Source organism: Podarcis vaucheri (assembly GCF_965113315.1).
Source record: "Podarcis vaucheri genome assembly, chromosome: 13".
Lineage (NCBI taxonomy): Eukaryota > Metazoa > Chordata > Lepidosauria > Squamata > Lacertidae > Podarcis > Podarcis vaucheri.
The window spans coordinates 36993642-37017144 of NC_138751.1; the positions used below are offsets into that span (position 1 = coordinate 36993642).

At 45.5% G+C, this 23503-nt stretch overlaps 1 protein-coding gene and 1 long non-coding RNA gene across 2 annotated transcripts; both read right to left on the reverse strand.

The window, feature by feature from the left end:
* Positions 1-1488: 1488 nt before the first annotated feature.
* On the reverse strand, positions 1489-10123 carry LOC309516106. The gene is made up of 4 exons (XR_014212778.1): positions 10069-10123; positions 5640-5827; positions 4326-4398; positions 1489-1584 (listed from the first exon to the last, which is right to left on the reverse strand). It is a non-coding gene; the product is annotated as an uncharacterized lncRNA (long non-coding RNA).
* A 7204-nt stretch (positions 10124-17327) lies between these two features.
* On the reverse strand, positions 17328-23218 carry LOC309516068 (goannatyrotoxin-Vere1-like). Its single transcript, XM_082194578.1, has 4 exons — positions 23132-23218; positions 20250-20437; positions 18772-18867; positions 17328-17603 (listed from the first exon to the last, which is right to left on the reverse strand). The coding sequence occupies exons 2-4, from the start codon at positions 20435-20437 to the stop codon at positions 17579-17581; spliced, it is 309 nt and encodes a 102-aa protein (XP_082050704.1). The 5' UTR covers positions 23132-23218; the 3' UTR covers positions 17328-17578.
* Between the last annotated feature and the right edge of the window lie 285 nt (positions 23219-23503).

Here is a 23503-nt window from a genome sequence, read left to right on the forward strand (position 1 = left end):
TGGGTGGAGAAAGCACTTGGGTTGGGGGTGGAGGAAGCAGGGGGTATAAAATGTTCTCATATGTACTTCAGGCTCAGAGAAGGAAGAAAGAGAGAGCACAACCTGTTCAGGCCAGGAGTTTTTGCATCAACACTGCAATCTTGGGCTTCTGGTGAAAAAGTGGGGCGGGAGGCTTGGTGGAAGAAACTCTGTGTTGGTTCCTGGGAAGGTCCTGACCCTCTTTGGGGGGCTTGGTAGAGATCCCACATGGGACGCGGGTGGTGCTGTAGGTTAAACCACAGAGCCTAGTGTTGTTGCTGACCTTTAAAGCCATAAACAGCCTCAGCCCAGTATACCTGAAGGAGCGTCTCCATCCCCATCGTTCAGCCCGGACACTGAGGTCCTTCTGGCGGTTCCCTCACTGCGAGAAGTGAGGTTACAGGGAACCAGGCAGAGGGCCTTCTCAGTGGTGGCGCCTGCCCTGTGGAATGCCCTCCTATCAGATGTCAAGGCAATAAACAGCTATCTGACTTTTAGGAGTCATCTGAAAGCAGACTTGTTTAGGGAAATTTTTAATGGCTGATGTTTTATCGTGTTTTTAATATTCTGTTGGGAGCCTCCCAGAGTGGCTGGGGAAACTCATCCAGATGGGTGAGATATAAATACATTGTTGTTGTTGTTGTTGTTGTTGTTGCTGCTGCTGTTGTTGTTTCACTGTGGCTGGGGAAACACAGGCAGAAACACCTGTGCTGGATCCTCAGAAGCAGGCACTAGATGAATCCACTCTGGCTCCGGAGGTGATTGACGACCCATTGCCTGCAGGTACGCCTCTCCCAGCCCTGTTGGGGAAGGTGAGCCTTCCCCTGGGTCCAGTAACCCTCCAGCCTCTCCTGAGCTACAGAGGCTCAGGGCAGAGAGGCGGAGGGAACTGTGTTCTCTCAGGAGGAGTGCTCGCCTTAAGACCAGGAGAGGTGGTTCACCTGTGGGCCGGGACCGCCCCTGGCCTCAGAGAAGATAAAGGCCAGTCAGCCCGGTCCCAGGTTGCGGGAGCAACATCGTTGGAAACCTGTTTCTGCCAGCACCCGGACCTGTTCTTCCAGAGTTCCCGACCACGCCTGGCTTCTTTTTTTGCAACCTGCTTCGCCCTTGGTGGACAGTCTCCAGACCCTCGACCCAGGACCGGACTCTGACCACGCCTCACGGTAACCTCCCCCACCCCGGACCAGTACAGCCACTGAATGTGCATTCATTGTGCTGTAAATGTATGATATGGATGTGAATTGGTCCCATGACCACTGATACCTGCAAAGCTGGGTTTAAAATACCACCAAAGCAATTCAACAGCAGATACTGCGAGATGTGTCCGCATTTGATTTCAGTGGTTTTACATTCAAAGGCAACCAGATTGCAACGAGAATCTTGCTTTATTATAATGATTAAATTCAACAGTCAGTTGAAGAGGAGAGGAAGGAGAATGCCCAGTAGGGAATGTCTTGCTTGGAAGCTGGCGGCCATCAGATGAAGAAAAAGTCAAGTGAAGAGGATCAAGGAGCAATCAGGGTTCAGTCTGGAAGGCTTGCAGACGTCCTCCTTGTGGACATGTCCCTGAAAGAAGCAATGGAAGAATCCAATAGAAGCTGTGAGTGGGAGATTCCTCATCTCTCCTTATGTCTGGGACTGGAGAGAGGAGGAGAAATGGTGGAGACCACCTTCCCTTCCAGGGAGGAGGAAGAGGAAGACAGTATAGATTTACAAGAGGGGTTTGAGGGAGATCACAGCTCAGAGGCAGATGAGGGGGAAAGCTGGGAAATCATGGGAGAGCTGAAACAACACCCAGCTGGCACATTGTCCTTAGAAAGCATTCCTACCCCTCCATCTCCCAGAACCTGGCAAGTCTTAAAAGTAGAAGAGCAAAGAGCTCAAAGACAGAAGGCACATTTCAGCACCCGTAGAAGTCAGGCTTCAAGAAATCGGCTTCCTGCCCCATTGCCATAAATGAGCATATCAAATATAAGGGAATTCTTACCAGTTAGTTTCTTTAATAAACACAGCGCAGGGCAAAAGGATGCATCTACCCAGAATGGCAGTGCTCCCAATTAAGGCTTACACCCCCTCCTTCTCTATTAATCTACGTCACTCCCACGTCTTGTAATCTGAGCTTGTACCCTATGTGCATTCTGTTCTGCCCCTTTCTGAACCCTTCTTGACCTTGGGCTGACTGGAGGAATGCTTCCCAGAGACAGTGAATCTGTTAACCCTCTCTCTCCCCCAGTGTTTCCTCTCCTAGCTGTTCCCCATTCAGTATTTCCTAGCTCCTGCCTTCTGAACTATGCCCCTCTGCGAACCACAGTTCCAAATCTATACTGTCCGCCTGCTCCTGGGAAGATCCAGAAGCAGAGGGAGGGGGAGGTTCCCACCATTCTTCCTCCTCAGCATGGTCCCTGACAGTAGAGGAGATGATGAGAAGGACGAATGAGGAAGTGGGAGAGACCGGGTGTGGAGAATTCACTCAGGACCATGCCGTTATCCAAGAGGCTGGGTTCTATAGCCTCTCTCTGTAAAGATTGAAATAAAAAAGGACAGCAAGAAACTTTTCCTTGTCTTTATACTTGCCTGGGCAACCAGACAAGAACCGCCGACAGCATCCTGGCACCTTAAGGCTACACCTGTGAATCCTATTGTGTTATAGCCCCTGTCCACCCAGAAAGGTCATCTGGGTCTTCATCTGTCACAGGCCCAGTCAGCTCAATGCAAACTGTAATATACTCCTGATCGACCTCCTGTGTTGCAAACCACAATGCTTGTCCCAACTGTCAGAGCCTGGTGTTGACAGACATTTGGGTAGGGTTGCCATACATCCAGGAAATCCCAGATTTATCCCCTTGGGTGGGGGGGGCTACATGCCCATCCGGGGGGGGGGGGTTTTACAATTTATAGCAATTGTCAGGGTTTGGGGGGGTGTTTGTTTGTTTAATATTATTTTGTGCACCTGCGATTCGGGTGTAGGGTTGGGCTCTGGTGCAATTGGCCTGGGCTCTGGCTCCAGCACAGGCAGCAGCTGACAGCTTAACAACTTTTTCTGTCTGGCTTCTTACCACTTGAAATATGGCAACCCTATATCGGGGACAAAAGTACTCCAGCAAAAGGATATCCTCGAACACACTTGTCAGGGGTTCAGGAGCAGAGGCACAGGAAAGGGAGGAAACAGAGAGCGAGGGGGAGGAATCCGAAGGAAATATGAGCGATGACAGCGGCCCGAGATCTCTGAGTCTTTCCAGTGAGTCGGAAGATTCACAGAAAGGGGCGCCAGTGGTCAGAGCAAGGGGGGCGCCTAGGGGGACACCCCAGGAAGAAGGGACCAGAGGGGACTCAGAGAGAAGCAGTTGGAAATCGGGACCAGCTTCCCCACCAGAGCGCAGTAGGGGGGAGGGGTCCCAGGTATCGGGATCTGGCGGCTCGCCGCAAGCGGGAGGGCAGGAGTTAGGATTGGCCACACCTCCATCGGGGAGTGAGGAAACGGTCAAGAGGAAGGTTGAAGGCTGCGCGCACGCGCCAAGTTCAAATGCACAGGATGGCGGCACAGTAAGCAGCCCGGATAGGGAGCCAGGTCCTAAAGCCCGCCGCAAGGAGGGAGAAGAGTCGGGGGGGGGTCAGCGTCAGAAGAGTCCAGGAAGGAAGAGACCACGGGGGGTAGAGGGACCCAGAGGAGAAAGGAAAGACGGAAGAGGTGGAGTAAGGCTAGAGTATTAAGTTGGTGTACAGGAGGCGGAGACTCAGACGGAGCTTCGCCGGTCTAGGTTCTAAGACGTAGAGCTGCGCGCTGCGGCTTGAAAATGGAAACTGTAACTCAATAAAGACTTTTATACAGTACTGCCGGCTAGCGTGGTCCTCTGTGAGCTGGGACCTGGAAGCAGCCCTGACAACACTGAAGGCAAAAACCAAGGACACCACCTTCCAGTGTGCCATACTGTATTTGTTCACTACTGAATAGGCATGGGGAGAAATTCAACTTTGTTTGCATTCTAATGAGAAACCACCTAATTCGCAGTTCTCAAACCAATAAGCAGGCTGAAACACAACTATCCTCTGACATTCACACATCTCTGGGGAGGTTGTGTTTATTTTTATTTCTGTTTTATTTATTTTTTGCAATGCAGTTCTCCAACCAAAACTATGAATGCAAAAATGTGTGCCTTAGCAAAACGTGTGCCAACATATTAGCAAAAATAACCCAGAAAAGTGTGTTAGAATTGGGGGGAACTGCTTGCAGAAATGTGCGTATGGATGGAACGTACCTTGGGATATGCATCTGAGAAATTTGCACCGGTTCCAAAAATAAAACTTACTTGTCAGTTTGAACAGTCCAATCTGGTGCTTGGATCTCCGCAGAGTGCCTGGCTGCTGGATCGCTTACCAAATCTGGGTAAAGATGAAAAGCTGGTTTGTCAAACTGTCTTTACCATCACCAACAACAATTCATTCCTGGGCAGTACCACAAACTATCTCTCTCTCTCTCTCTCTGCATTCTGGCTTTTAATGAGAACTAGCGAGTCCTGTGGGGCATTTCTCACAGGGCTATCTTAACCATAGGTGCTAGGGGTGCGGGGCACCCAGGCACTGGCTTCTCAGGGACGCCAGGCCAAGAGTCCAGGGCCCAAGAGTTGGAGTCCGGGGAAGAGCCTGCCCGTCGGTTGGAGCACCGCGGTGGGTGCTGCTGCTGCGGGTGGCTTTGCGCCGTGAGTTCGGGGGCGAGCAAGCTAGCGAGGAGCTGAGGTGTCCAACTGGCTCCACCCTCCTGCGTGCCTGGGATTGGCGTAGGGCTGTGGAGAGGCCTGCTGGGCTCCATATGTTTCCTGTTTTCTTTTCTAGAGCAGAGATAAGCGTGGTGTCAACTCTCTCTTTAAAAAGGTGGACAACTCTGGGCAACCGGGTGGGTGGGTGTGGGTGGGTGTACTGGGCGAATCTTTCCACCCCGGCACCACATATGCTCAAGACGGCCCTGGTTTCTCAAAATGCTCTACAAGGTAAAAAGGGGATCTACATAATAATAATTTAGTATTATACCCCGCCCATCTGGTTGGGCTTCCCCAGCCACTCTGGGCGGCTTCCAACAAAATATTAAAATACAGTAATCCATCAAACATTAAAAGCTTTCCTAAATAGGGCTGCCTTCAGATGTCTTCTAAAAGTCTGGTAGTTATTTATTGCTTTGACATCTGATGGGAGGGCGTTCCACAGGGCGGGCACCACTACCCAGAAGGCTCTCTGCCTGGTTCCCTGTAGCTTTGCTTTTCGCAATGAGGGAACCACCAGAAGGCCCTCGGCGCTGGACCTCAGCGTATCTGGGCAGAACGATGGGGGTGGAGACGCTCCTTCAGGTATACTGGACCAAGGCCGTTTAAGGCTTTAACACTTTGATTTGTGCTCAGAAACATACTGGGAGCCAGTGTAGGTCTTTCAAGACCGGTGTTATGTGGTCTCAGCGGCTGTTCCCAGTCACCAGTCTAGCTGCCGCATTCTGGATTAGTTGTAGTTTCTGGATTACCTTCAAAGGTAGCCCCACATAGAGCACATTGCCGTAGTCCAAGCGAGAGATAACCAGAGCATGCACTACTCTGGCGAGACAGTCTACATGATGAATTAAATGCATTTCACTTAACCTGGGACGGTTGATTGAGTTGTGGTATTGCTGGTACTCATTGTAATATTGAACCAGTTGGTCGAGTGGGGCATCTTCACCGGGGAATTCGGGAGCAATGCGTGCCGTGTCCCCAACGTGGCTGAGAAACACAGCCAGACAGCAAGCGAAGGTGAAGAAAGAGAGATGGAATCTCCGTGGAGTGATCATCTGTATTGGGAAAGGGAAGGAAAAGTCCCTATGATACCAAGGCGTCTTGGGAGGCAATGGATGTCAACATCACTAAGCTTTATTATGGTATATGTATATGTAGCTAACAAACTAGTGTGCTACTATTCATAATAAAAATTATTATTGTTATTATTATTATTATTATTATTATTATTATATACCACCATTCATCCGAGGATCACAGGGCAGTTTACATTATAAAAACACAAAAATACATAAATAGTAACTAACAAAAACAGTACACATGAAAAACAGTTTAAAAGGCCATAGATTGTTTTATTAACCACACGTTGCTATGTCCATGGAATTGTGTAAGTTCAACATGAGCTAGTGTATGGGGAACTCATACCCTCCAACATTTATCCGATGAAAATAGGGACACCCTATTCAATAATACAGTGGTACCTCGGGTTACATACGCTTCAGGTTACAGACTCCACTAGCCCAGAAATAGTGCTTCAGGTTAAGAACTTTGCTTCAGGATGAGAACAGAAATCGTGCTCCAGCGGCACGGCAGCAGCAGGAGGCCCCATTAGCTAAAGTGGTGCTTCAGGTTAAGAACACTTTCAGGTTAAGTACAGACCTCCAGAATGAATTAAGTACTTAACCTGAGGTACCACTGTAATAATAATGATGATGATGATGATGATGATGATGATGATGATGATGATATTTTTATTATTTATACCTTACCCATCTAACTGGGTTGCCCCAGCTGCTCTGGGCAGCTTCCAACATATATGAAAACCTAATAAAACATTAAGCATAAAAAAACCCTTCAGATTTGCCTTGAGAAGTCTTCTAAAGGCAGTCTAGTTACTTATCACCTTGGCTACCCTCCAACATTTCTCCAGTGAAATTAGGGACGTCCTAAGGAAAAGCAGGGCATTCCAGGATCAAATCAGAAACCAGGATGGCTTTTGTAAATCTGAGACTGTCCCTGGAAAATAGGGACACTTGGAGGGTCTGGAAACCGTGTGAAGCAAGGTAAGCAGATGCACATGAGTGCTGACCCCAATGCTGGACATGTTCTGCAGCATTGATCCTCCTTCTCGGTCCCCGTTCTAAGACTCATAAACATTACGGCAACCTTATCCTTTTGCATCTGATACAGTGAACCTAAGGGCTCACTCTGACTTTTGTGCTATGTTTTGAGGCACAGATGCAGGCTTTAAAGCTCTGTGTCTGAACACTTTCTTTCTTTCTTTCTTTCTTTCTTTCTTTCTTTCTTTCTTCCAGAAAAACCCACATTTGATTAGAGCAAATGGCAACTGGGTTTTCCGCAGAATGGTGTTTGCTCAGATCTAGTGGTAAAACATAGGTTTTCCCTGGGGGGTGGGAATGCCGCCTGGACACAAAGCTTCTAAGCGTGGACCTGTGCTCTGAAAGCGCAGTGCAAAAGGATGAGCTATGAGCCATCCTGGACCAGATCAAAGCCCATCCTTCTGTTCATGTCTCTGGCTAGCCAGAGGTTTCATGGAAGCCCACAGACTTGTCTGTGAAGCCTTTCCTCCACCCTCAGCAGGCTTCACTTGATAGTTCACAATGGTCGAAAATACTTTTATCACCTCCCAAGACTTTTCCATCAAACGATCTCAGCTTCTCCTTGGACCCGTTTCCCCAGCAGAAGCTTAGGAAGGAGAGAGAAAATCCTATAGTCATCTCCTCCCGCCCCACAAGCCAGGAAAGTATCAGAATGCACAGCAGGTGACAGAGCCTTGGAAGGAAACTTCCTCCAAGCAAGACACTTTTATCTGAGAGAAAACAGAAAATTCACTGGGACGGTATGACTTTTGTAACTGCAAGCAACGAACCAGGGACAGCGCAAAGGAGATATTCTGAAACAATAAGTAGCACCGCCCAAGGCGTGATGGAGAGCAGCAACGGCTGGCAAAAGATAGAGATAATATATTACAAGGACAGGAAGAAACACTACGGACAGAATATTGTATTGTAGAATATTGGAGTACTGCAATATATCCAAAACAATGGGAGAAATTGGAAGGATCTCTAAAGAGAAGATAGATAGGGACTGGAAGGTGTTTAAAGGATACATGCAAAACCATATTGAAAAATCAGAACTCCTATTAGAATAAACAAGTTCCGTTTTAAATACTGGAATACTAAATAAGATGGATAACAATGTATAATAGAAAAAGAAGCATGAAATTAGGTTAAAGGTGTGTGAAAGAAAGTGGAAAGAAATTGCAGTTGAGTAGATTGGAAGTCTAACACAAAGGTGGGACGAGGGGTGGTGGATGGTGAAGGGAAAAGGATTAAGGCTTTCTGGGAGATGATCTATAATGAAATGAAAAAGGTATTTAAATATACCTTTCTGAAGAAACCAGAGGCCTTTCTCCTGGGCATTGTCAGCCAATTGGTGCCAAAGAAGGATAGAACTTTCTTTATGTACGCCACAACAGCAGCAAGAATACTCATCGCAAAGTACTGGAAGACACAAGATCTACCCACCTTGGAAGAATGGCAGATGAAGGTGATGGACTATATGGAACTGGCAGAAATGACTGGCAGAATCCAAGACCAGGGAGAAGAGTCAGTGGAAGAAGATTGGAAAAAGTTTAAAGATTATTTACAGAAATATTGTAAAATTGATGAATGTTAGAATGATGTTGGATAGAAACTAAGTGGTCTTTAGCTGTAATGCTATAAGAGAATATGAGAAAATGGTTATTAATAGGTAAAAATTTAATGTTATAAATATTTTAAAATTGAAGATTAAGATGAATGAAGAGGGCAGGGATTTGCTGAATTAACAATTTGAACTGGAATACAGAAAAGGGAGGCGTGAGGAGGTCTGGGAAATAGGCAAATGAAAAATATGTGATGGAAAGACTGAATTGTTTTTAACTATTTTTATTTTGTATTTTTCTTTTTTTATTGTATTTTTCTTTTTTCTTTTTATTTTGTAATTTTTTGAAAATCTCAATAAATATCTTATAAAAAAGGAATTATCTGTGGGATTGAGTGTAGGTATGTTTGAACATTTTTAAGGATTGTATGAAATGTATGTTTGTATGTTTGTATATTCGCAATATGTGTGCATTAATGCTGAATTATTTTAACAATAAAAACTTTTCAAGAAAAAAAAGAAAGAAACATTACGGACAGAATAATTGTCACCCACAGGAAGGAGAGAGTTTGAATGCTCCAACTGTAGTTGTAGAAATCATTCCATGTGTCAATACAAATGGAGGTTGTTAAAACTGCAGTTGCGATATAAGGGATTGGTATTTGGACTGGAGCGTAATTGAAATTTATAAGAGTTTGGAATGCAGAAACAAAGAAAACCATCAAACCGTTAATTCTAGCATGCGGGGGGCAACCTAATTTGCATAATTTGGCACCTCAATGATTGGTATTATGAACTGTGTTATAATTTGGCATTGTTATAATGAGGCTATTATTGGATTGTTGTCATTGAAAAGCAATAAAAATTACAGTATTTTTTGCTCTATAAGACTCACTTTTTCCCTCCTAAAATGTAAGGGGAAATGTGTGTGCATCTTATGGAGCGAATTCAGGCTGCACAGCTATCCCAGAAACCAGAACAGCAAGAGGGATCGCTGCTTTCGCTGCGCAGCAATCCCTCTTGCTGTTCTGGCTCCTGGGATTCAGAATATTTTTTTCCTCCTCCAAAACCTAGGTGCGTCTTATGGTCTGGTGCGTCTTATGGAGCGAAAAATACGGTCTTTTTGAAAAAGAAAATACTTTTATCACCTTTCAAGACCTTTCCGTCACTAGTGCCAAACATTCCCCGCTTTTACTTGGACTCGTTTCCCCAGCAGAAGCTACAAAGAAAGAGAGAGAAAACCCAAACAGTGGTACCTCAGGTTACAGACGCTTCAGGTTACAGACTCCGCTAACCCAGAAATAGTACCTCGGGTTAAGAACTTCAGGATGAGAAAAGAAATCGCGCGGCAGCAGCGGGAGGCCCCATTAGCTAAAGTTGTACCTCAGGTTAAGAGCAGTTTCAGGTTAAGAACGGACCTCCAGAACAAATTAAGTTCTTAACCCGAGGTACCAGTGGATTTGCATTTTTGCAAACCAGCGTAGTCGTTCCCTTATGTCCTACAAGCCAGGAAAATATCAGGGTGCACAGCAGGATTTCAAGAGCCTTGAAAGGAAATTTCCTCCAAGCAAGACAACTGACTAGAGAAATTGGTCCCAGGCGCTTCATCACAACCACACAAAGTTTTTACCCTGAGCCTTTCGGAAGCTGGAAACAGGAATGTGCTGGGCTGGGTGAGTCCTTCTGTGTTTCCTCTCGATCTCAATCTGTGGCAGCTCCTGGGGGAATTTTATACCTTTTTCCCCCTCCCCCCTTCCCCTCACACCTCCACACAGCATAAAGGGGGACACACTTAATAGCCCTTTGCAACCAGTGAGTTCCGTCCCTCCCCTGACAGTTCACCCACCTGAAAACATTTTGCTGGCAAGAACTAGATTCCGGGGGTTCCTCCCCCCCTCTAAATGCGAGTGATTAATTAGTTATTTGTTTTTGGTCCACCTGAAGATAAAATGGAAAGAATCGCCTTTAAAAGAGGGAAAGGGGAAAAAACAGAAGCACAAAGCATCTAGTGTTATAGCTCATGGTGTGTGTCTTATTTTCAATAATATGCCGATTTTTATTTACACCTTCCTGATACAGTGGTACATCGGGTTACAGAAGTTTCAGGTTATAGACGCTTCAGGTTACAGACTCCACTAACCCAGAAATAGTACCTCGGGTTAAGAACTTTACCTCAGGATGAGAACAGAAACGGTGCGACGGCAGCGGGAGGCCCCATTAGCTAAAGTGGTGCTTCAGGTTAAGAACAGTTTCAGGTTAAGAACGGACCTCCGGAATGAATTAAGTACTTAACCTGAGGTACCACTGTATTTGCATTTTTGCAAACATTGTTAGGTTGGAGAGCTGCATCGCAAAATTCAGAGGAGTGAAAATAGGTGGGATGGAAATGGAATTGAATTTACTCCCCAAGCCTAAGTAGGAGATATATGTTGCCTGCAGTAATCCACCAAGTGGTAATCATTCAGAGAGGGCTACTATTTTTAAGTCTCAGAGGCCGGATCCTTCACCCTCAGCAAACCTCTCTTTCTTGGCGCAAAGTGAAATGTTCAGTTCCTACCACTTGCCTACGGCTTCCCTCAACTTCATTCCTCAAAAGCTGTTTTCACAGCAGGACCTGAAAATTTCTGGTTTGGACTTTTATTCTGTTCTTCAGGTCCATAGAGTAGTAACAACAAAATAGACAAGTTCTGTTTAGACTGGAAGAGGGAAAATTAAGCTTTCATCATACCATGTCTTCATGGTCCTGCTAGATCTATTACCAAAAAACAGACTGATAATAGCCTCAGGGCCAACTTGCCCACACACATTGGGTGTAGCTAACCAAAGGCAAATAATGAAATAAAACCAAAGAGATCTGCTTCATAGGTCACACTGAAGGCAAGGGTGGCATCTAAAACCTCTTCCCTTTGAGTCCAATGAGATTTACCCCCTGATGGACGCGGGTGGCGCTGTGGTTTAAACCACATAACCTAGGGCTTGCCAATCAGAAGGTCGGCGGTTTGAATCCCCGTGCCGGGGTGAGCTCCCATTGCTCAGTCCCTGCTCCTGCCAACCTAGCAGTTCGAAAGCACGTCAAAGTGCAAGTAGATAAATAGGTACCGCTCTGGCGGGAAGGTAAACGGCGTTTCCGTGCGCTGCTCTGGTTCGCCAGAAGCGGCTTAGTCCTGCTGGCCACATAACCCGGAAGCTGTACGCCAGCTCCCTCGGCCAATAAAGCGCTGCAACCTCAGAGTCGGCCGCGACTGGACTTAACAGTCATGGGTACCTTTACCTTAGCATATACAGGATTACAGCTTTTTATATGTGATGCCAAATGGCTTCACTTGGGGGGTCTGTGTTGGTTTAATCGAACAATTAATTTCTGCAAGGCAATCTTTCTGGTTTTAGAATGCAGCAATTGGTTTAACTCTTTCATCTCCTGCTGCAATCCAGATGGCCCTGGGAGAGAAAGTTATCCTGGTGCCAATAAAGACACTGCTTTGCTATATATTAAAGGGAGTAGGAAATGGGTGTGCTTTCAATATGAATATGCCTGGCTTTCTTCCATTTTATTTATTTCTTTATACTTTTCAAGTTTATACATTTCACTAGTTTTACATTCATTTTGACATTTCAAAACTTGACTTCCAGCCCCTGCTTTCTGCAGTTCCTTAAATTTATTTTTTAATATCGTCTGCCTATCCAAATTAACTTAACTTGCTCATTTATTCATATTCTTTAAATATATACTCTTATAAAACTGCAGATTGTTACAATAATCCTGCCAATGTTTTTATCTGTTTATAATTTATCTGTAAATATTCAATAAACCATTTCCATTAATATTTATATATCTATCTATCTATCTATCTATCTATATAAATCCTTTGCATTTTGGGACTCCTACAGCACTAAGACCAGGGATCCACAGCGCTAAGATTCAGAGAACTGTATAAACCGCAGAAGGCTGAACATATGGAGGTGCATAGTGGTTCACCTAAAAACTTCCACATGAACATATCTATGAGTTACTTGTATAATTATGCATGTATTGCTAGGTTTCTGGGTTTTGCTCCCTGTGAAAGAGGCACTCTCTCTCTCTCTCTCTCTCTCTCTCTATATATATATATATAGATATGCAGGTTTTGGTGTCTTCGGGTGTCTTCCCGTGTAAGAGTCGGGGTGTCTGTGCGACGTTTCGACGAGGTCTCACTCGTCATCTTCAGGCTGGTGCTTTCGGCTTCTTGTTACTGGAACAGAGCAGAATCTGGTGTTTGAGTTCCTATAAATACTGTTGAGGGGTGTGGTGTATAGCCTCCAATGTTCTGGGCAGAGAGGAAGTTCCTAGATTAGTGTGCCTCTTCTTCTTTTGTTCCTTAATTACTTGAGGGATATCTTGAGTGATTTCATGAGTGATATTCTGAGTACCACTGGGTGGGTCATTAAGTGTAGATTAGTTGCTAAAGCTTTTGTGTCTTGACCTCTTGAGCTTGTGAAGAGTTTTTCTGAGAAGATGGCTGTGCTGCATTTAGTTGTGCTCTGGCTTGGCTTCGTGTATAGGGGCGAGCTGTGGTTTTGTGCCTTGTGCCATCTATATATATAGATATATGGAGTAGGAATGGGTAGAGAAATCCAATTCAGTTCACATATATAAGCAAGCTTACGTAAATAATTTTCACTTTCTGAAACAATGCACAAACATAGCCATCCAAATCTTGTAATGTTGTTCTCCAGCCAAGTAATGGGTACAAAATAGGATATATTGGATTAAATTAAACGTAAGGATGCATATACCAGTAAAAATAACAGATAAAAATGTGTTGCATTAGGGGAAATTGCTTTGCAAAAAAAGTCCACGTTAGGATAAATTAACACTAACATCCCGGCGAATTTTCACAATGAATTTTTTTCAAAAGTTAACAGATGTGGAAATGCACAGAACTGAACTTAAGATTGTAAGAATGAGAAACAGAGAGACCAAAACTGACCAGTTCTCCCATTCCCACGTCAAGCGCAGCGGATCCCTGCATGGAAACCTCTTTCCACACATGCAATAATTTCACTTAGGTCAAGGTGTGCTAAGTGTCTGTCTATTAAACGCCTTGAAGATAAACACATTGGGTGAAAATTGGAGAAAGCAACGTTAAATTTGGCAACACAGATTCCAAGAAAAAGCAAGACAGACTTTGAGGGGGGTTGTTTGGGGTCCCTCTACCCCTTGATCCTTTAGAGAAAGACCTTTGACAAAATTTTAATTTAAGTTTCCCTTCCGTCTTCGGAAAGGCATTTTCAAAACAGATCTTTAACAAGCGGTCCAAGTGGGTGAACTTCTTCGGGTTCAACGAAAGAAAGGGAGAGAAACAGATGTCGCTATCTATGACCTGAAAGCTGATTAATGCCAGAGGCAGATTTAAATAACTGCTGGCTGGCTGCTGTGTTTTCCGAAGGAGACCAGCCGCCGCGACTTTGCCCCAGTAGACTTTGGGTGCAATCTGAGCATCGTCTAAAATTAATCATGGCTCCATCACACCTCCTTAATTCCAGTCTGAGACTGCGACAGGACACAGATTTGGGCTTACGTCATGCTAAGAAACATCTGTTTCCGTTTGCTGCAACCTGGCCCTCTTGGTGACTTTTAGCGTTGTTTCTTCTAAGAATAAGATGTTACGTTGCAGCTGAATGGAACTTCCTTGCTGTTGCCTGCATCCAGCAGGTGGCAGCCCAGTTATTCATGAAGTCCCAGAATCCCAGCAGTGCATCCAGAATATAAGGGCATTTTATTTTATTTTTTTGTCCTTGCAGTAGCTGTCCGATTTCCAGCAGGTGTCAACTGTCTCATTCTTTCTTCTCCCCTTGCGTCAACTGTCTAGCAAGTATGAACTTAGACTCCAAAGTTACAAAAGTGTAAATGTCAAGGGTTCAGAATTTTGGCCCTCCACCCTTGGGAAGGACATCTCTTTTCAAACCTCTAGAGTGGACAGATGCAAAAGGGCTCCTGTACCTTTCATTAATAGTTGTGAATTTTGCTGTTATCTAGGGACCCGGGTGGCGCTGTGGGTTAAACCACAGAGCCTAGGACTTGCCAATCAGAAGGTTGGCGGTTCGAATCCCCGCGGCGGGGTGAACTCCCGTTACTCGGTCCCTGCTCCTGCCAACCTAGCAATTCGAAAGCATGTCAAAGTGCAAGTAGATAAATAGGTACCTCTCCGGCAGGAAGGTAAACGGCGTTTCCATGCGCTGCTCTGGTTCGCCAGAAGCGGCTTAGTCATGCTGGCCACATGACCCGGAAGCTGTACGCTGGCTCCCTCGGCCAATAAAGTGAGATGAACGCCACAACCCCAGAGTCGGCCACAACTGGACCTAATGGTGAGGGGTCCCTTTACCTTTATCTATCTCTCATCTATCTATCTATTTTATTTTATTTTCAGATTACAATTTTACAATCACGTATTCAACATACAGCATAAAATCAAGATTCCAAAGAACCACCTGGACTTTCCCCTTCTCCCCTTTGTGGGCGTCCTATTATTAATCATTTCCTCCTGCATCTTTTCTAATAATCCAAAACTTTTGCATCTCCATTATATCCAAAATTCACCATGAAACTACAAGTGATTTTCCAATCCTGCTAACGATTTTTAACTGTTTACAATGGTTTTTAAGATAAATTATGAATTTTCCCCATTCCTTATTAAAATTCTGGTCTTCCTGATTTCTGATTCTTCTGGTCATTTTGGCCATTTCAACATAATCTGTCAACTTAATCTGCCAATGCTGCTCCCTTTTAATCACTATTTTATAAAGTACTAATTCTAGATATTTAACTGAGTTTCTTATATTTTGGTCAGGGGTTGGCAACATAAGGCCCACGGGCCACAAGCAGTCCATGGGGGATCATTTAACCATGGGCCCCTGCCACCCGCTCAGTCGATTCCCATACCCCTCGCTAAACCGGCGCGGAGCAGAGTGGGGACCGCCCTCCACGATGCTGGCTGGCTTCCCATTGGCTGCAGGAAGCTCCTGCAGCCAATGGGAAGCTGTGCACACCTCCTCCGCACCGGAAGAAGCACCGGAAATAGCGTGTGTGCGTGTGCGCGCACTCCGGCCCACTGCGACATTAGTGGGACCTTGAACCGACCCAAGCCACAAAAACCTTGCTGACCCCTGATTTTGATGATGTTGCTGTTCTTCCATGGTTTGCTGGTTGGTGCATGTCTTAGAATATCTTACATGATATTCTAAGCCACCTTTTGGAAAAGGTTTGGTTATAACCATTTGGCATAAATTAGATTGTGTGTGTTTTTGTGGTAGAGCTGTGTAGGCCACCTTGGGAGCCAATCTTGACTTTGGGCTTCTGCATACCCATTTGCCCGGCTGCTTTCCCCTGAGGAAACTTGATCTTTAGTGCTGAAGGGGAACAAACACCAATCGAGACCATTTCCATCCCACACACCCTCTCTGTGTAGCTACGGGTGCTGGCAAACCACGCTACACCACTGGGAAAGGTGACCAATTTTAATATTTAAAGGGGTGTGGGGAAGTAGAGAGGGGACCATTGTTCAGGGCATACATGAAGGACAGAACCCGGCCTACCCAGTCACCAGAACAAGATGTCAGAATAGATGGTTCATTCTATTTCAGACAGTAAGCAGGGAATGGTGTTTTTTAATGCTCTCCTCTGTCGGAAGCTTCTCTGGACATAGAAAACGGGCACAGAAAGCAAAGGGTAGAACCCGAGGCTTTCTCTACAGTAGAGAAAGTGTTCTCCTTGGAGGACATTTTGGCATGACTTGAAAAATGGTATCCCAGGATTCTATTTCCCATTTGGAATTCTCTAGTATATGTTGGGAAACTGTGTATGTGCAGCTACTCACACAGAGTCAATTAAGGTTTGGCAGACAGCCAGAAGGCAATCTGAAGGAGTAAGTCTGCCTGGTGATAACAGAGACATGGAGACTGTTCCATGATTGGTCAAGCTCTCTCAAGGGAGTGATAATTAATGGCCTACTAACTGGAATGTGTTAGTTCAGAGTTTCGTGTTCAGAGTTCAGTGTGTCAGTGAGTGTAGGAGTTGTGAGTCGTGTCAGAGAGAGCTAGCATAAGATCTGTGTTCTGTTCCTGTAAATAGTCCACTGTATATAATAAACACCTAACTACAAGTTCCTGGTTCCTGCTTCATCTATCCTGTCTGCAGCCAAGTTGCCAATTGCTTCCGTGGATTCTGCATGTACCGTATTTTTCGCCCTATAGGACGCACTTTTTCCCCTCCAAAAATGAAGGGGAAATGTGTGTGCGTCTTATGGGGCGAATGCAGGCTTTCGCTGAAGCCTGGAGAGCGAGAGGGGTCGGTGCACATCGACCCCTCTCGCTCTCCAGGCTTCGCGGACCTCTCTGCAAGCAGAGTGAGCCAGCGCTGGGCTCCCACCGCTTGCAGAGAGCTGCCTGTTTGGGGGCTGGGGTCGGGGGAAGCTCGGGCCTCCCCAGCCCCACACTTGGGGGGAAATAATTTTTTCCCTTTATTTCCCCCCCAAAAAACTAGGTGCGCCTTATGAGACGGTGCGTCCTATAGGGCGAAAAATACGGTACTCTGCTAGGTCTGGCTAAGGTCCTGCAACTAGTCAGAAAGTTGTGAAACACCAAATTGGTTTTGCCAATAGTATATTTGCTGTAGCAGTTTCTGTACCCCAGCAGCCAAAGACTTCAGTTGGTTGGGAACAAAGGGAGGAATGCAATAAGCTTCTCCATCAAACTTGCTTTTTATTCTTGAGACAAATAGAAATAATTTCAAACACATACATGTACACACACATACACCTATTCACACCTGCACACATGATGTACAGGACAACCCAGAGTAGACATGATGAGGGCTTGCACTGGGGGGGGGGTGTCTTACAACCTTGGCTCTTCTGGCACCCCCTGTTGGCTTGTAGGGAGAAAGAGGCCTGGCTCATTGCAATGTTGTTGTCTTGAAAAGGGGGGTGCAGTGAGAGTTTCTTTCCCAAGCCTCTTCAGTATTGGATGGAGAAAGCTGAGGTGGGGAATGGACTCTTTAAATCATCACAGCTTAATTGGTTTCGAGAAATGCAGAATGAACACAACGATTTGCCTGTTTAAAAAGAAGCAGCAGATGGACCACTGGCTGAGAAGCATCGAGATCGTTACCACATGTTGGAGTCATCGAACCTGGAAAAAAGGAAGAAATGGTTGTGAACGCAGGGAATTGGAGGAAGAAGCTCAAGTACAATCCGCTGCTGCTCCCTGTCCCAAAGGCCAAGACCATTTACCTGCAGAACCCAGAGCATTGGTGTGCCAGGCATGCACAAACTGCTTAAAAAATGGTTTCTTAGCAAGCATATATTTTACATACATTGTGGCTTCAAAAATGCTGGTTGCTTCAAAAATATTGTTTTTACTCATGAGCAAGTTAGAGATAGATTATTGATAGTGAAACTTCCATGATTAAGTGATTCCAATAAGTTAAAAAAAATTGTTCTGTGAACCATCCTGAGACCTCCAGGTATAGGGCAGTATATAAATTCTAACAACAGCAACAACAACAAACACCTTATATTATATTATATTATATTGTATTGTATTGTATTGTATTGTATTGTATTGTATTGTATTGTATTGTATTGTATTGTATTGTATTGCATTGCATTGCATTGCATTGCATTGCATTGCATTGCATTGCATTGCATTGCATTGCATTATCGGCTGGCTAGCTCCATTGGATAGAGTGAGGTACTGATAATGCCAAGGTTGTAGGTTCAATCCCTATAAGGGACAGCTTCATATCCCTGCATTGCAGGAGGTTGGACTAGATGATCCTCAGGGTCACTTCCCACTCTATGCTTCCATGATTTGCTTGAGCATATGGGCTAGGATAAGCTCTAGATCTCAACAAATGTCATAAAATACAATTGATACCATGCTAGATACCATGCTTAAACTGAATCATGAATGGCCCTGAAACTATATTACATGCTTCCTGGGATTCTTCTATGTATCTGCAGTTTAGCTTGGAAAAGGGTTACATATGTGCAGAAAGCTGCTTCCCCATTGCTGGGTAATCTTGACGTTCTAGGTCTAGAACGCATTGCTCCTGGAGCAGGCAAGGTGGTTTCCAATCTCTTGAGAATCACTTTTCTTTCTATTTATGAGGCCCTCGGGATGTTCCTCCCCATCCCAGTAGATGACACAGAAAACACAATGTGTCTCCAAGCCTAGAGCTTGCCCTTCCCTTTAGCAAGGTTGTGGTGGTTAGAGAGAATTGGCTCCGGGTCAGAAACAGGCAGGTCCTGGGTAGGTTTGCTGCAAAAATGATGCACCCTCTGCTGCTAGGACTTACCTTGACCGGTCATCCTGGCTAGCTCCACTGTTGCTGCTGCTGTCTCCAAAAACAAGCTCTGACATCAAGGTCTCTGGGCTGGACCTCTTGCCAAACCTTCAGTTGGGAGAGGAATAACTGAGTTAATGCCATCCTATTTGTTCCCTTGGAGACAGAAAAAGGGATTTTTCCTCCTCCCCACCCTACCTCTGATTTGCACAGCCATGAGGCAGCCCCCCTTCCTGTTATTTAATGGCAGCAGACATGCATGGCAAGGAATTCAACACTAACACACACACACACACACCACTGGTGCGCATTTTATTCCTGCACGGCCGCTGGGAAATAATTTAAAAATTCAGTTCAAACCTGGAAATTGTGGGAGGGAGCTGGGGAGTCCTTGTGGCAGGCTTTGTTTAGGCTGCCTAGCCTCCCCGCCCCATAGCTGATGTGCGGGGTATCGCAGCAGCAGCTTTCCCGTGTGTCTTCCAGCCTCCTGCCAACCCCAGAGCTTTAATTCTCACTGTGGATATTTTTGGGTGCAGTATTTTTTTGTCTGCATTTGGTCTGGATTTAAAATTTGGACATTTTAGGTTTGTCTTAGTCTGGTGCACGTAGGGTCTTTCATTCTGTAGTTGTGTGATTTGTGCTTATATTGTATTCTGATGGCCATTGGCGATAAACAATAAAAAATCTATTGAATTAATTTGACGGAAAGCAGCCGAGAGAGCGTTTAAAAGGTGTTTAGAGAGTGCTCCCCACTTTATGCAATTTCACCGAAGCCCGGAACATAACCCCTGCGTAAGTGGAGGGACACCTGTAAGGTAAAAAAAGGTAAAGGACACCTGGATAGTTAAGTCCAGTGAAAGGCAACTATGGGGTTGTGGTGCTCATCTTGCTTCAGGCCTCACAAGAGAGCTGGCATTTGTCCACAGACAGCTTTTTGGGTCATGTGGCCAGCATGACTAAACCACTTCTGGCACAACGGGACACTGTGAGGGTATCCAGAGTGCACGGAAATGCTGTTTACCTTCCCACCACATAGGTACCTGTTTATCTACTTGCGCTGGCATGCTTTTGAACTGCTAGGTTGGCAGAAGCTGGGACAGAGCAACAGGAGCTCACCCCGTTGCAGGGATTCGAACCGCTGACCTTACGATCGGGAAGCCCAAGAGGCTCAGTGGTTTAGACCACGGCGCCACCCACATTCCCAGGGACACTTGTACTGCCTCGGCCACTAGCTTTGCTCTGACTCATGCATTCACCCACATAGGGAGTCACTCTCACTGCTGGCTTTGCCTGGGGAATGTTAAATAAATGTGCTCAGGGTGGAAGAAGGCTGCATTTTTCTCTCCCTTCCTTGGGAGCCCGGCGCATAATGCTCATTCCCCACCAACATTCAGCAGGCAGGAGGGTGTGTGTGTATGTCTGTGTGTAGACAGGGCTCACAGACACCACTCCAGAGACCATCACTGCACCACTTTAAAAGCAACCCTCACCTTGGCCTTGTCACCAGGTTAAGATAGTGTCGGAGCGCTGACAGGTATCTGGCCATTTCTTCAGCGGAGGCGTCTTCTCCAGGGTGCTCTGGCTGTTGAGGGTAGGCCTCTACCAAGGTTCCCAGGCAGAACAAGATGCACAGAGTCACAGCGATCATGAGAGGCCAGGACTTCAGGGAGGACACCATCTAGCGGAAAAGAGACAAGAATGTACAGAGTCCGAAAAGCAGCCTTAGCTAACTGAGTGTTGACAGGTTTGAATTGCAAAAGCTGCCTGTGCTTCCCAGTCCCTTGTGGAAGTGCCAGTTTTACATGATGTTAGCTGTCTTACACATCACCAACTTGTCAACATCTGGTGTACGGTGGTACCTCGGGTTACAGACGCTTCAGGTTACAGACTCTTCAGGTTGCAGACTCTGCTAACCCAGAAATAGTGCCTCGGGTTAAGAACTTTGCTTCAGGATGAGAACAGAAATCGCTCTCCAGCGGCACAGCGGCAGCAGGAGGCCCCATTAGTTAAAGTGGTGCTTCAGGTTAAGAATAGTTTCAGGTTAAGAACAGTTTCAGTTTCTAGTACAGCTGCTAGAATAGTGATTGCTGCTAGTCACAAATTATACCCACAAAGGAGGAATGGATTTGTAAACTAAATGAATGTTTAATTTTGGCAAAGTTAACTGCTATAATAAGAAATCAGTCGAATCAAAATTAAAAAAGGAGTGGAAATGTTTTGGTGAATATATGGCAAAATATTGCTGGGGGAAAAAGACACGCTAATATGCCTAGATTAAAATGTGAAGTACTGGATGAAAGAAAAATTCCAATTTAAGAAGATTGTAGAATGCAAAGATTATTGTTAATTGTATAATGTGGAAGAAATCGAGTGGGGGCAGAGGGAAGTGGGAGGAAGGAGAAAAGAATAATATGATGGATTGAGGAAATATATATATAAATGTAAGTGTATGGGGGGATGGGGAAGAAATGGTGTTGGCTTTGGTACATCTGTATTGTCATGTAATATGCGAAAACCAATAAAAAAAAGAACAGTTTCAGGTTAAGAACGGACCTTCAGAACGAATTAAGTTCTTAACCTGAGGTACCACTGTACTAAGCACCAGGCTTACCTAAACTGCCTGGAAAGCAAAACGTAAGCAGATGTTCCGTGTGGGAATAAGCGCCTCACGCTGCAGAGGCCATGCTCCAGAACATCCTGCTTACAGATATGCCCTCTCTCTACATTCATTACACATCTGCCCCAATTCTGAAGCTCAGCATAGATAGCAGTTAGGGTTTCCGTGTCTTGAAGCATCTGCTGGTAATATTCAAGAAGCAGACTGAAAGCTAGTAGAACAGGAGGATATAAAGTGCAGAATCTGAAGGAAGCACTTGGATAATAGAGAGAGTGTGTTGGGTTCATATGGGAGTATGAATGAAAGGTCTGTTGATTTCAGTTCTCCTAAGTTTCTCATTTCTCAGTTTCTCTTAATCTTAAATTCAGTTCCCCATGTTTCTGCAGCATATTTTTTAAAAAAAAACCCTCATAAAAATTATTCAGATTTTAGTGCAAATGAAGCCTTAAAAACATATTTTGGTAAGCGGTTTTGATAAAAGCAGTTTCTCCTAATAGAATGCCTTGACACATTTCATTTCCGCAAATATGTTGATTTTCCTACCTAATGTTTCCATTTTGGCAAACTTTGGTTCTTGTTTCTAGAACTGAATCGCAAAATTTAGAAGAGCACGGATTTTGAAGGGTGGCTGTGTTTTGAGTCTCACGTTGTTTTGGAAAGTGTGGATTTGATTGATTCAGCTTGACGTACAAACTGAATTGACCTTCTCTCCCTTCCTGCGTGGGAGAGTTCAAATCACATTTGGCCATAAGTTGATTGGAGATTTACCTATCCAGACAATAACTCCTTGTACAGTGTAGTGGAGACAAGAATACTTTTCCACGGCAAACCCTCTCCATACTGGACTTTTAAGCATCCTTAAAACAAGGATGGGATGTGGGGGGCACTGTGGGTTAAGCCACAGAGCCTAGGACTTGCCAATCAGAAGGTCGGCAGTTCGAATCCCCGCGACAGGGTGAGCTCCCGTTGTTTGGTCCCTGCTCCTGCCAACCTAGCAGTTCGAAAGCACGTCAAAGTGCAAGTAGATAAATAGGTACCGCTCCGGTGGGAAGGTAAACAGCGTTTCCGTGTGCTGCTCTGGTTCGCCAGAAGCAGCTTAGTCATGCTGGCCACATGACCCAGAAGCTATACGCCGGCTCCCTCGGCCAATAAAGCGAGATGAGCGCTGCAACCCCAGAGTCGGTCACGACTGGACCTAATGGTCAGGGGTCCCTTTACCTTTACCTAAAACAAGGATGAGGAACCTATGACCCTCCTGATCTTGATGGACTGCAGCTTCCACCATCCCTGGCAATAAGCTATGCTGGTTGAGGCTGATGGTAATGGTACTCCAGTGATATCCCTCCTCCCTCTTTTGGCCTCCTCTCCCTTGCAGTTTCTCTCCCCAAGACCCTCTCCCCTAAGCCAGAATCAGTTCCAATATCCAAGCCCTCCACTGGTTGAAAATGGCTAGAAAGAGGGGCTTCTGGGAATTAAGGAGAAGAAGATCAATGAGACGATCTGCACTCCTCAGCTGCTATTTTCTTTTGCTTCTAAAATCAGATCTCCTCCCATTCACATCTAAACGTGGAACCGGCTGCCCCAAAACGCACAGAGCATCTTGTGTTTGTCAGCTGTAAACAGCCCCCAGAATTTAGAAATGAAGTCGTGCTTCAGCCGGCCTCTGATTCCCTACTCCCCAACACTTTCTTTTCCCCCCTGAAAAGAAGCGCAACACATTGAAGCACAATTGCTTTCCTGCCGCACTGTACTCACCGTCAAAACGAGGTCGAAACAGGTGCAAAAGCTGGATGCCGAGGGGTGCAAATTTCAAGTCGCCTCTCGCCGGTGCCTCTGCTAGCAGCGCTCTCTCGGCCGAGGGTTTATATCCTTGGGAGGTAAGTAAACTAAGGCGGGGGTGGCTCCTCCCTCCCTCCCCATCCTACTCGCCCATCTTTTGTTGATCAATGCAATTCTGTATCAGGCACCTTGATTACTCTGCAAGGAAGCTGCGCCCAGTAAAGGGGGGGCAGGAAGGAGAACCAGTTCAACTCAGGCAGGGTGTGGGGATTTATAGACACAGCGACTGTGTTCCTGAGCCGAGCTCTTTGCAGGATTGAATAACTGGAACTTTTGTGGAACATTGAT

What these genes read in the sequence shown, in the direction of transcription:
- LOC309516068 (XM_082194578.1), bottom strand. Translation starts at nt 20,437, where the DNA reads ATGGTGTCCTCCCTGAAGTCCTGGCCTCTCATGATCGCTGTGACTCTG. An exon ending in AACCTGGTGACAAGGCCAAG is followed by an intron (nt 18,868 to 20,249) that starts GTGAGGGTTGCT and finishes TCCCAACTGAAG; the next exon opens with GTTTGGCAAGAGGTCCAGCC. An exon ending in AGCCAGGATGACCGGTCAAG is followed by an intron (nt 17,604 to 18,771) that starts GTAAGTCCTAGC and finishes CCTTTTTTCCAG; the next exon opens with GTTCGATGACTCCAACATGT.